Raw genomic sequence first — 13,978 nt, 5'->3', positions numbered from 1 at the left:
TGAACATGGTACAGATTTAGGTGTGAGGCCAACAGAGTCTGGGAAAAACTGCAGTGGAAAAATAGAGTGCTTGTTACAAGATGAAACATTAATGAAGTTTTACCAGTGACTACAGCCGTATCTGGAAAAAAAAGATGTCAAAAGCTACATCTTAAGCCAAAACAAAAACATAATGTGATTTTTGAGTGCCAGTTAAGTAAAGGAAATTTAGTGATAAAACGAGCTGGGAAAAAGTGTATAAACACAACAAACAGGGAAAAATTAGAGTTCAGATGTGCTTCAGAGAAATTAAAAAAAAAAGTAACTATACCTCAGCTACTTCAAACCTTAGCTGGAATTCTGTCATATTTTTCAAAGATTCTTGTTTACGTAGTTTTTTTCGCCTTGTACTGCTAGCTCGCTTGAGAGAATCAGATGTAGCTTCAAAAAACGGCATGTCTTCTACAGGGCTGCTTAGAGCATCATAAAATTCTTCTTCTGATTCTAAGGATTAATTCACAACAGCATTACATGTATACTTTAGACAGTCAGTATTTTACAGTACTATGACCTAGAATTTTTATGTCAACATCTATAAAAACTTAAGCATATGAGTATGGGAAAATCACCTAACACAATTAGCAACCAAAAAAGTCTATTTCTATAATTATCTCCGCTCCTGCCTCCACAACTTTTCAAGACGCTCTATCACGTCATCATAAATCAGTTCTTGTCAACTAACTCCTTCATTAGCATCCCCTCACTATTTGCTGTGCAAAAGACAGCACAAACCATGGCTCATTTTGCCTTGTACTAACAGATTAACTCTTCTGCTGGTATGACTGCTGCTGACTGTACAGCAGCCTTTGCCTCACTATCAGTGGCACTACTTTGGATCTCTCCCTGCTAAGGATCTTCCATTTCAGGAGAGACTCCTAAGGACTATCAAGCCTTTAATCCAGCTGACATTATTACAGAAGTATAACCAAGATGGTGCCATCTATTTGTCTTATAAGGCTCTTTCCCTTCACCTAAAAAGCAAAAGCAGTGAAGTTAAAGATAACTGTAGAAGTATCCTTCTCCTGACAAAACCAAACACGTGACATTAAGAGGTATTTTCTAAGGCTTAAAAGCACCCTTGAGTCTGGGGGGGGTGAAGACAGAAGAATAACATGAGTCACTTAAAATGATTGCACAGCTGCATATGTAGTATAAATTAAAAAACAGACTTGGTCCAATCTAAATATAGTTATTGCCTTCTCAAAGGAATTGTTGCCAGCGTTTGCTCTTAACTCACTCTAATTTTTAAGAATTGAAAGACACTTTCTCTCTGCCTTTGGGCACTTAAAGGAACTCATGCAAAAAAATAGACGAAGATGCACAGATACACATTTCTATACATAGTCTACACATACTGAATTTAAAGTGATAAAGCAGACGTAAAAATTAACTTCTCTGATAATTTTGCTAGTGTTTGCAAACCCCATATATCAACTTGAGAAAGAAGAAAAAGTATCCTGTTTCTCCAGTTGGGTGTTTTGGCATGACAAAGGTGATTGACATTGAAATAACATCAATATATTTGATTATTTTTCAAATGTGACTACTAGATGGAACATTGCAATCTAGGTAAGAACAGCAAGACAGTATTAAACATGACCAGTTTCTCCATAGCCAAACTTCTGTTTGATCTTGTAGAAGTCAAAATTATGTTTGTTTATAAAAACACAGTAGTTTCTAATAGTCATCATTTCAGTATTCTGTAATTTAAATAAATAGGAGGAGATAAAATCTAAGTAGGAGATAAAAACTTCACCAGAAGAAAACAATTAAAACTGTCATCAGGAGACTAAGTACATACTGAAGCAAAAAAAGACATACATATTACCTCAGATGATCTGAATAGAGATTTATAGTAATATATGTAGAGACAAAAAATAAACAAACTCATCCTACCAAACAAATATTTAACTGCTTTGCTTTCAGAAAACAAATGGCAAGAATAACCATACAGAATTTTACGGGTATGAGAAAATACACAAATATTTTGTACAGATTGAATTACAATAAGCTGCACAGAATGTAACACTACTCAACCTCCAAGAACTTGAAACAAAGCCACAAATGGTAACTTACTCTAAGAGAAACAAATTAATTCAATGAACTCAAAAACTTGACCTGTTTATTAAGCCAGATTTTAAAATGGATCATATTACCTGACTCAGCAAATGAATGAAGATCCAAAACAGGAAACACACCTTGTGATATATGTGATGCTGAGAGCACAGGGGATATTGCAGCCTGAAACAGGAGATACCAAAGAATTTTTTGCTTGAATTCATTGGTCATGCTATTGCTTGCACATACGCTGCATAGAAGTTTTAGAAGTTAAAGAAATTGGGTCTTATTTTTAGTGCAAATCATTACAGTTAAACACTCACGTTACTAAAATTAAAAGCAGGGGGAGAAATGAGGCATAAATCAGGTACTGCACATTCATCTAGCTATAGAGAGAATGCATCAGAAAACACATGAAGAGGTTCAAACACTCAACTTCACAGATCAAAAGATAGACAGAAACAGCACATCATATGAAAACTCGGAGAAAACAAAACCTAGTCCCTCACAGGATTACAGTATGGCAGCTTCAGAGAACAGTAGAAGATTAACTGTTCTTTATAAAAATGACATGATACTAGTGGCAGGTAGGAAAAAAAGAAACCAGAGCTAGAGAAAACATTAGAACAGGCAGAATTGTTTCTGAATTTCATAGAACCATAGAATCATTTAGGTTGGAAAAGACGCTTAGGATCATCAAATCCAACTGTTAACCCAACACTGCCAAGTCCACCGCTACACCATGTCACTAACTGCCATGTCTATGTGCCTTTTAAACACCTCCAGGGACAGTGACTCAGCCACTTTCCTGAGCAGCCTGTTCCAATGCTTTCAGTGAAGAAATTTTTCCTAGTATCCAATCTAAATCTCCCCTGGCAAAACTTCAGGCCATTTCCTCTTGTCCTATTGCTTGTTACTTGGGAGAAGAGACTGACCCCCCACCCCGGGCTACAGCCTCCTTTCAGGTAGTTGTAGAGAGCCATAAGGTCTCCCCTCAGCCTCCTTTTCTCCAGGGTAAACAACCCCAGCTCCTCCACCTGCTCCACTTAAGGCTTGTGCTCCAGACCCCTCACCAGCTTCATTGCCCTTCTCTGGACACACTCCAGCACCTCAATGTCTTTCTTGGAGTGAGGGACCCAAAACTGAACACAGTACTCAAGGTGGGTGGGGCCTCCCCAGTGCCGAGTACAGGGGGACAATCACTTCCCCAGTCCTGCTGGCCACACTGTTCCTGATGCAGGCCAGGATCCTGTTGGCCTTCTTGGATACCTGGACACACTGCTGGCTGTCTACCAACACCCCCAGGTCCTTTTCCATCAGGCAGCTTTCCAGCTGCTCTTCCCCAAGCCTGTAGCACTGTCTGGGGTTGTTGTGGCCCCAGTGCAGGACCCAGCACCTGGCCTTGTTGAACCTCATTTCTTTATATGTCTGGAAAAACAGATGCTAGTAGTATCTTTAATTGCGAGATGCATTTATGCACAACCCAGAGAAGTAACTGAAAATGTGTGAAATGTCACTATTTTGCCACTGGAGTGGACAACAGGACAAGAATCCTCACTCTAACTGGTATGATAGAATTAAATTCTCTTAGTGAAGGTAAGCAAATAGTTTATTCACCAAAGCCAGACTTCCCATCAAGCCTAGGAAAGTAGCCTCGGTGATTTGAGTTTATAAAGAATTCTCATCTGTATGTCCCACATATATATTTAGTATGTATGTGCCTTGCACAGCGTACTACGATAAAGAGAGATGTGTGCGTTGTCTGCACGCCCATTCTTCTTGTGTGCCTTTGGCCCTGGACTGCACAGATGACAGTAATTTTTGTTCAGCTTTTTTTTTCCCCGTTACTGGTACTTTCAAAGCCCAGTTTCAGACAATTATTCAATAACTCACAATATCTTACAGAAATTTAAGTATTACGGCAACAAAGAAACATTCATCTTTGAACGTTGTTTCCAAGGTTCCATTTTTCATCTCACTCTTCACAATTCAACAGTCTCTCTTCTCAGTCTCCAGCCTACGTAATTTGACTTTACTGCATGTATCAAAGTCTATGAGTGACAAATACACCAAGCCTCTAAGAGTCTTGTAACTGTGAAAATGTCTCATCTGTAACACTTTCACATTCTAAGAAGACATGAATAAGAAATTGTGAGACTTGACTTCACAGTACCAAATCATGAGAAATAAAGCCTTCCACACCGAAGAGGACAGACTCGTTGTACTAAGACACAAGGAAGTGCAGTGTGCAAAAACCTAGGAAGATCTGTTCTGATGAGTCTTCCGTTTTCACAGCCCAAGAACAATTCCTCCACTAACTCAAAACATAGGGAACAAAGTTCACATGCAGAGCTCTGAGAAAGGATTTCACATCCTTTTTGGTTCAGAAGTGATACGATGACAACAAAGCTCAGAAGAGTATCAGCCACAAGGATGAAAGTATGGGAGTGTATCTGCCACCACCAAAGCAGAAAATCCACCAAAATTAACTGAAATTAATACCAGCAATTAAAGTTTGTCAGGCTCTGCAGTAGATGAAAGCTTGAGCAAACAGGTTTAACTACAGGTTTCAATATGGATGCTGCATATAATGCAAATACAGTCACACTGGCTCAACAGTCTTTCCTCACCTCATCTTGCACATCACAAGTCATGTGCAGGTAATACTAACCACATCAAAGTCACTTAAAATATTTTAAATGTAATAGTTGAATTCTATAATTAAGTTCAAGTATAGTCAATATTATAAAGTACAGGATAATTAGCTCATATGTGCATATTTCATTTCTGTAAAACTAAATCCCATCACTTATCCTTGAAAAATGTCTGCAGTTAGTTGCACAAAACAGACTCTTTGACCTTGAGATTTCACATACGTCCAAATGATAGGACTGCTTTAAAGAAATATAAAACATAGCCAGATCACACAGACTAGAGTGATGTTAAAAATTAGCAATTTGGAGTTCATTTCCTAGTTTTGTTATCAAAAGGTAAAAAAAAATACTTTTCAGGAATAACAACAGTAAGATCATAATCCTCTGTCCCTAAGGAAGCATAAAACAGCGACCCAAACCATTTTCACTAAGGAAGCGGGAAGAGAACTCACTACACACTTCTAAACCTCAGAGATACAAGGCTGAACTGCCATCTACTTGGGTATGTTGTGTAACAAAAAGGAAAAGCTTGTAAGAGCAGTGTAGTCAGCTGAAATGAAGCTGCCACTTTTGCCAAGCCAACAGCATTCGGTCAACATTAGCCACAGATAGTGGGTTTCGGGTTTTTTTGTTTGTTTTTGAAAGTTAAACTCCTGTCTGACTACAATCCACATAGTACTTCAACTGTAAAAATTCCAATCTTTTCTTCACTAAACAAAATAGCTGAACCCAAACTCTGCAGCAGTCTGATACATGTGTAAATTTGAAGGTACAATTAAAGTAATCCTCAACAAAAGTGAATGTTTGTTAATCAAGATTAATATGAACTACAAAGTAGTTCCCAGAGTAGTAAAAGTTTGGGGTTTTTTTAATTTTAAATTCAACCACTGGATGACTATTTCATAATTACTAGCTAAAGATCACAATAAACTAACTAAATAACAAGCAAAATTTCTACAGCTTCAGAGAATTAGTAAGTTCTTCCAAGAGGTACTAAGTAAATCCTTTTTCTCTACTTTCTCATGCTCCTTTCAAAACTGCAATGTTAACAGCCAGAAGGTATTTTTCTGATAATTATTAATGAAATATTTTTTAAAAACCTTACCTCAGTTATTTTTGGAGGAGAACTGGCAGCAGGAGCACTTTCTGGCTTCGGAATGCTATCAATTAGCTCCAAGATACTGGTCAGCTTCTGGTCTGATATTTGGATAGAAAGTAAAGGCAGCTGTCCAGACAGTTTGAACCTGTTTTGTAAACAAAGTTATCTTAAAACTATTTCATTCAAACTTTACATTAGTTTTTGTGTGCATGTCTGTAACTTCTGCTGCGCTCAGAAGCGTTACTTTAACAGCAAATACCCAGTTACTAATGTAATTTTTATTTCCATTTGATATACTAACTTGTGGATCGGGACTGCCAATACTACTAATAACCACTTCTGATTTGGCTGCATAAAGTATATTTTCCTCACAATCAGGAATTTTTCCCTTTTGTTTGTATATTTAATTTAATTGCATCTAATAAATCATGTAACAGAGCCTTTACACAGTATTTTATGAATAAAAGGCGTTGGTGAGTAGATGCATAAGAATGTTTAGAACCCAGAACTTCAAGCAAAGTATACAAAATACTTCCTAGCAGTTATGTATATTTAAGCTGACTCTAGCAGTAGTCTAGATATTTAAACAAAGGAATAAATGGCATAGCTATAAAGGACGTAAAAGAATTACTCACATTTAACAGTTTTTAAAAATGAAAGCAGTAAAACAAATTTTAAGCCTGTTTGAATAGGCTTTGGCCAAAAAGAAGTAGAAGCACTTCAAACGTAGACACTGACTTTTTAAGACCTAAAATCCATTCCAGTTTTTCACAGAAGTGAGCAGAACAGAAGCAAGCAGAAGACTGACTCCAAGAACATTATTATGCTTTTACTACAACATCTAGTTGGAACAGATAAAGAGGTCTGTTCAATAAGCCAACCATCACCAACAATGGGCAGCAGCGGATGCTTAATACATGGGGTTTAAGGGACAAGATTTGCTATTTCCTCCCAGTTTTACTGTGCTTAACTCACAGCTCAATTTTCAAAGGAACATAAAATACAATACATTGGAGAAGACCAAAAAACCCCCAAATTTTTCCATCACCCTCAACTAACTTTGACACTACAAGAATAACTGGATAAACAGCTCCTCACACCTGAGCAAGACAACAACAGTTACACATGTTAAACTTTAAGAATAAAGTACCAAATTTTCTACAGTTTATTAATTTCTTCACATCCTTAAATTCTTAAGGAATTAATACTCAACTACTTTTGACTTATATTCTTAATTTCTTCTTCTTTTATTCCAGTTCTATCAGAGAGAAATTTAGACTGTTGCTGCTGTTACTGTTCTTTTATTTTAACGGAGAGGGGCAGAGTATATGTGTAGCTGCCGGGTCTGAAAGGACCTGTCCATCTACTGCTTGAGATACATACATACATGCATGTATGTATGTATATCCACATATAACCATAGAAATGAATTATATAACCATAGAAATGAAATTTCATTTTCCCTCCCTGGACTTTTGGACATAAAAAGACAGATTCCTGTGAGTTGTATTTACCTTATTTTCTCTACACCAGAGAAAAAGTAAGGTGGGAAAGAAGATGTTTTGTTAAGTCAGGCATCAAAATTCAGAATCTGGCCTCCCAGCTTTCCAGAAAGTGGCACCATCATACTACACAACCATTGATCTGTGCTCAGAATACATAGCATTTATGATGTACATTATTTTTAAAGGTTTTTTCTGACTAAGCAAATCCTAGATTGTTAGTAATTTTTTCTTTCATATAGTGCCTCTTGCTGATTGTAATGAACAATTTTCTGCTATAGCCTAGTTCTATTTTTATGCCATTAATTTTCTGAAGTGCCTAGATAAAATCTGAATGAAATAAGCATGTGTTAGCTTGCTGTAGCATATAAATATGATTCTTATTAATGACTTAAGAAACCAAACTATCTCATAATGCATTAATGTGTTAGTTTGCAAGTAATTCAAAACTGACCAGATTTATTTTTAGGTAATAGTGTCCTTATCAAACATTGGTGAAGATGTGCTTTCCATAAATACATGCAAAGTTAATCTTTGCCACTTTCATACAGTGATCTTTAACATCAAAGTTTCATCATTAATAACAACGTACATTTTTTTTGATTGAGTATAATTTCCATAACCAATAGGCATATTTAAAAAACTAAGTCCAAACTCAATGCTTTAAGAGCTGCTTCCCCAAAAAGTGATCTCTAAACAAGTAAGATGAGTAGCCTAAGTGAAAGAGAGGGAGTATGACAGCACGTTGCTTTTCAGAATATTTTTGTGATGTTTATAAAAGACTTTGTAAGTTGAGATTTTTTGCTCCTCAGTATTTCCAATGAGAAATGAAATGTAGCTATTAGAAAGACCTAATTAGAACGAGTATTAATATCTTTAATAAAAATCTTTACAAATATTATACATACTTATTTTATAACAATATAACATTCTATTGCCACTTCAATATCTGTCAACTCCTTGGGTTTATTCTCTCTTTTTCTTGACAAAGATATTTTACTTCCAAGATTCACACACGGCCAATGTAAAATAGCACAAGCATAATTAGATCCTTGTTTTTTTCCCCTAAAAAAAAAAAAACGTCATTTACCATAACATTTCAAAATATGAAAAAACACATACTTGGGCATTCTTGCATCTGTAACAACCATAGCCCTACTAAATTCCACTTTTACATCCAAGGGCTGCAAGATATGTTGAGATGAACATTTCAGCTTCCGAGCATCTTGCCAGTTCTCATCTAGAAAAGCAAAGAAAACCTACACTTTAAACACTGAAAGAGATTCCATCTCATTACACATATCACAGAATTAAAGTATCTGACATCAGTTAGTATATATTGTTAAAAATTCAGGTCCTACAATCTCTTTTACAGCTCTATCAATACATGTATATTATACAAGATCAGAACTTTAGACATAGAAGACCACTTAATAATTTCTACCGTTCACATCTAAACAGCTACACCATCCGTGCTGCAGAATTCTAAGGGTCTAATTCTTAACAAGCATGTTACTGGAAGTTTAGGCTCCAGATTATCCTCTGGAGTCAGAAGGTTAAGGATTAAGTGTTTGAGACTTCTCTGGTTCTGACTCTTTCTATATTGTTAGTTTCCAAACTATTAGTAAAAGTTTTCTTCAATAAGAGATTCCGACCCTTTCTTTACCCTCACAAAATCATCAAACCTACAACTACTCATAGATTCTGCTTTAAATTTGGAGGGAAACAAGGGAAAGGCAATGAAGTAAAATACCATAAATAAATTAATTACACTGATACTTATCATACAACAAATCAAATTAAATGTCTCCAAAAATAAGAAACTAAGGCTGTCCCTCATGAATCTGGCCTTGGAGACAAGGGGGAGGGTATGGAGAGAGGAAGTTTTTCCTCCAGTAGAGGAGGACCAGGTTCGGGACCACTTGGCCAAACTGGACATTCATAAGTCCATGGGCCCTGATGGGATGCACCCACGAGTGCTGAGAGAGCTGGCAGATGTTATCACTGGGCCACTCTCTATCGTCTTTGAAAGGTCATGGAGAACAGGAGAGGTGCCAGAAGACTGGAGGAAGGCCAACATCACTCCAGTCTTCAAAAAGGGCAAGAAGGAGGACCCTGGGAACTACAGACCAGTTAGTCTCACCTCCATCCCTGGGAAGGTAATGGAGAGACTCATTCTAGATGTCATCTCCAAACAAGTTGAAGAGTGGGGGGTTATTGGAAGTGGGCAACATGGGTTTACCAAGGCTAAATCATGTTTGACCAATCTGATAGCTTTCTACGATGCTGTAACTGGTTGGTTGGATGAGGGGAGGGCAGCAGATGTCATCTACCTTAACTTCAGCAAGGCTTTTGACACAGTCTCCCATAACATCCTCGTTGGGAAACTAAGGAAGGGTGGGATGGATGAGGGGACAGTGAGGTGGATTGAGAACTGGCTGTGTGACAGGACCCAAAGGGTAATGATTAATGGAGCAGGTTCAAGCTGGAGGCCTGTAACCAGTGGTGTCCCCCAGGGGTCAATACTTGGTCCAGTCCTGTTCAACATATTCATCAGCGACCTGGACGAGGGGACAGAGTGTATCCTCAGCAAGTTTGCTGATGATACCAAACTGGGAGGGGTGGCTGACACCCCGGAGGGCCATGCTGCCATCCAGCGAGACCTGGACAGGCTGGAGAGCTGGGCAGAGAAGAACCTAATGAGGTTCAACAAGGGCAAGTGTAGGGTCCTGCACCTGGGGAAGAAGAATGTTAGGCACCAATACAGGTTAGGTGTGGACCTGCTGGAGTCAAGTTCTGAAGAGAAACATCTGGGGGTCCTGGTAGACAGCAAAATGACAATGAGCAAGCAGTGTGCTCTTGTGGCCAGGAAGGCCAATGGAATCCTGGGCTGCATAGGGAAGAGTGTGACCAGTAGGTCGAGGGAGGTCCTTCTCCCCCTCTACTCTGCACTGGTGAGGCCACAACTGGAATACTGCATCCAGTCCTGGGCTCCCCAGTTCAAGAGGAATAGGGAACTACTGGAAAGAGTCCAGCGAAGGGCAACGAGGATGATTCAAGGATTGGAGCATCTCCCTTATTAGGAAAGGCTGAGAGAGCTGGGACTCTTTAGTCTGGAGAAGAGAAGGCTGAGGGGAGACCTTATTAATGCTTATAAGTATCTAAAGGGTGGGTTGAAGGAGGAGAGAGCCAGACTCTTTTCAGTGGTTGCCAGTGAGAGGACGAGGGGCAACGGGCACAAGTTGGAACACAGGAGGTTCCACTCAAATATGAGAAGAAACTTCTTCACAGTGAGGGTGACAGAGCGCTGGAACAGGCTGCCCAGGGAGGTTGTGGAGTCCCCTTCTTTGGAGATTTTCAAGACCCGCCTGGATGCAATCCTGAGTAACACGCTCTAACATGCTCTGGGCAATCCTGCTTCGGCAGAGGAGTTGGACTAGATGATCTTTATGGTCCCTTCCAACTCTAAAAATTCAGTGAAATTCAGTGAAAATTTAAGTTTCTTTACTTAGCAAATCTAAGCTTGGAAATCTAAGGCCTAAAGGTATGTTTTAGAAAATTGTAATGTTCATAGGACTGAGTTTAGAACATGAGTTTAAAGAAGCATGTTCCAAAGATTCTCCACTTCAGTTAAAAATATAAAAGGCACATAAACCACCAAAATACCTTTACTCACATAGAGAAAGATTACTTGCATGAATACTTACCATGTTTGCTGTACAGTAACTGTATACTGCTGAGCTGGACATCAAAACTGTCATAAGCTCTTGACATTATATCTTCAATAGTGCTTTGTCCTACTTTGAGTTCTGATAAATCAGAGCGACTTTTGCTTTTCATCTTAAAAACAGTCACAAAAAAGCATAAATCAATTTCAAAAATATAAAATATTCAAAGCACTAATCCTACAAATACTTGATCCTACCATGACAAAAGATTACATTTAAAATCCTCGTTATAAGGGCACAGAGTCTTACAAATATCACAGCAGAGGAGGTATCTAAAATTAGTAGCCTGTACCAAAACAAAAAATGGAGGATATTAAATTCCATTTCTTCTTCAAGGAAAGAAACAAAATAAAAAATGAATTAAAATCTATATAGATTTATACAATATATTTTTTATAGAATAATTACCTTTAAGAGGTGACTCATAACCCAAAGTATAAAGTCTCAAACCCTTTGTAATCAGTAGAATAACTGTTTGGGTTTTCTATATATATATAAATATTATATTAATATTGCATTAATCACCTCAGAAACATGAAATCTATTTTTGAATCCCACTGAATTTAGTTGTGCCATTACCCTGTTACATATTAGCCAAACAGAGTAAAAGGGAAAATGGGGTTTGGACCGTTCATCATCAATGTTCAATGTCTTTCCTTAAATATCAGTCAACATCCCTTTGACTCAGCTTTGGGATGCCCATACTTCTTTGGAATTTTTTATTTCTATGTGCCCTTTCTGTTATTCATCTCCAATGAAATGTGGCTGTCCTCATCCTTAAATGTCTAGTAATTTTGGATCAGTATCTGCTTTTGTCAGACCCAGATAATATTCAAGATAAGGTTCATAACTGTGAAACGTTTAAATACTAGTGTCAAAACCAGAGCACTTCTTTCTTCATTGCTACTGAACTATGACTACTTTTACATTAAAAATAACTTGCAGAAAATACAGAATTACCAAATTAATATTGCCTGTGTAAACTTAATTAAGTCTGCTTATTTATCTGCATTGATATACAGTTTTAATTTTAGCTGCCATTTTCCCCCTTGGGGCTTGACCTTATCCAGTACATAACTGAGGGAAAGAGGCTATTTGTTTTGTATTAAACATACTCATTCAATGAATGACCCATATCCCACTTAAGCATATGTCACTCAAAGTGAATACAGAATTATTATTCATATCCTGAGAGGCATTTAATTTTTTTCTTTTGGCATTGCCCAGTTCCTCCATCTTGCTTTCCAATTTCTATTAAAGAACAGAAACCAATGCAAGAGTCATATTCACTATGACAATTACTCATGCATTTCAGAAAAAAAAATCCCACAAACACATTTACTGGAGTCTGATTTTGAAACATATTCTTCTATGTATTATTCTGAGAGTAATTTCCTATGGCTGGAGTAGAGGAGGTGGACTGTTCTATTTTCCCCACTCCATTAGATCTTGGGTGCTAGATCAAGCACCCAACAAATATACAGATTGATTACTGAACTCTGCAAAGTGCCTACAAATAACCAGCACTCAGAAGCGTTGGTAAAATTATTAGTCACTGAAATAAGTGATCTGGCTGTAAGTCCAAATTATTTTAAATATCTACACAGCAGTCTTTTCCAATAATTCCACTTCCTGAAGCACCTGATATATTCTTTTTCAACAAGGCCAACTGCAAGGTCCTGCACTTGTGTTACGGTAACCCCCAGTATCAGTCAATACAGGCTGGGAGATGAATGGATTGAGAGCAGCCCTGAGGAGAAGGACTTGGGGGTACTGGTGGATGAAAAGCTGGACATGAGCTGGCAGCGTGCACTCACAGCCCAGAAAGCAAACCACTTCCTGGGCTGCACCAAAAGAAGCATGGCCAGCAGGTTGAGGGAGGTGATTCTTGCACCTCTGCTCCGCTCTGGTGAGACCCCACTTGCAGTACTGTATCCAGCTCTGGTGCCCCCAACATAAGAAGGACACGGACCTGTTGGAGAGAGTTCAGAAGAGGGCTGGAGCTATGAGGAAAGGCTGAGAATGTTGGGGTTGTTCAGCATGGAGAAGAGAAGGCCCCGGGGAGACCTTACTGCAGCCTTTCAATACATAAAGGGGGCTCTCAGAAAGACGGAGAGAGACTTTTTAGCAGGGCCTGTTGTGATAGGACAAGTAGGTAATAGTTTTAAACAAAAAGAGGGTAGATTCAGACTATATATAACGGAGGCTTTTTTTTTTTTTTTTAACAATGGGGGTGGTGAAAAACTGGCCCAGGTTGCCCCGAGAGGTGGTAGATGCCCCATCCCTGGAAACATTCAAGGTCAGGTTGGACGAGGCTCTGAGCAACCTGATCTAGTTGAAGATGAAGGAAGTTCTCATTGCAGGAAGTTGGACTAAACCTTTAAAGGTCCCTTCCAACCCAAACTGTTCTATGATTCTATCTGAAACCCACATGCTCAGGAAGTCAGTCTGTGGCATAAACACAGAAAACTTACTTCATGAAAGAGTCAAAAAGGTAATTTAATGATGCATTTAAAATTATAATTTAGCACTGTTTCTACATATTATTAGCCATCCTCTTAGTCATTGGTGAACTTGCTTTCTTGCAGGACAAATGATCTTGCATGTATACAGGCAATTAATTTTTTCTTTAACTTGTACTCTAGGTGAGAATGATTCTGCCACTTACTATCTGTTTAGATTGCTTTATCTGCCTTTCTAATAAGAATTTGCTTCAAAGCTTAAAATCTTGCTAAAGTGAAGTATCTCAAACACATCTCTAATTTTATCCAGGTTATTTTATAAATCCCCAATAAGTTTACTTTTCTCATTTCAAAGTAAACTGGATGACCGAAAGGTAACTGATAACAATAATAATAGTAATATTAAAGATAAGAAGACCATTTAATCATGTAAGTG

The 13,978-nt window shown here is 38.0% G+C and overlaps 1 protein-coding gene across 1 annotated transcript in view; it reads right to left on the bottom strand.

Annotated features, from left to right (window-relative positions):
- The window catches only part of VPS13A (vacuolar protein sorting 13 homolog A), a 111,188-nt gene that overhangs the window by 67,099 nt on the left and 30,111 nt on the right, over nt 1–13,978 (bottom strand). Inside the window, exons 21-25 of the mRNA XM_074165882.1 lie at nt 11,060–11,192; nt 8,475–8,592; nt 5,857–5,995; nt 2,196–2,280; nt 311–483 (exon numbers count right to left, since the gene is read on the bottom strand). Of these exons, the coding sequence (XP_074021983.1) occupies nt 311–483; nt 2,196–2,280; nt 5,857–5,995; nt 8,475–8,592; nt 11,060–11,192 (648 nt within the window). The remainder of the gene's footprint in view (nt 1–310; nt 484–2,195; nt 2,281–5,856; nt 5,996–8,474; nt 8,593–11,059; nt 11,193–13,978) is intronic.

This window comes from Numenius arquata, chromosome Z (genome assembly GCF_964106895.1).
Source record: "Numenius arquata chromosome Z, bNumArq3.hap1.1, whole genome shotgun sequence".
Lineage (NCBI taxonomy): Eukaryota > Metazoa > Chordata > Aves > Charadriiformes > Scolopacidae > Numenius > Numenius arquata.
This window is presented reverse-complemented; position numbering and strand designations above follow the sequence as displayed.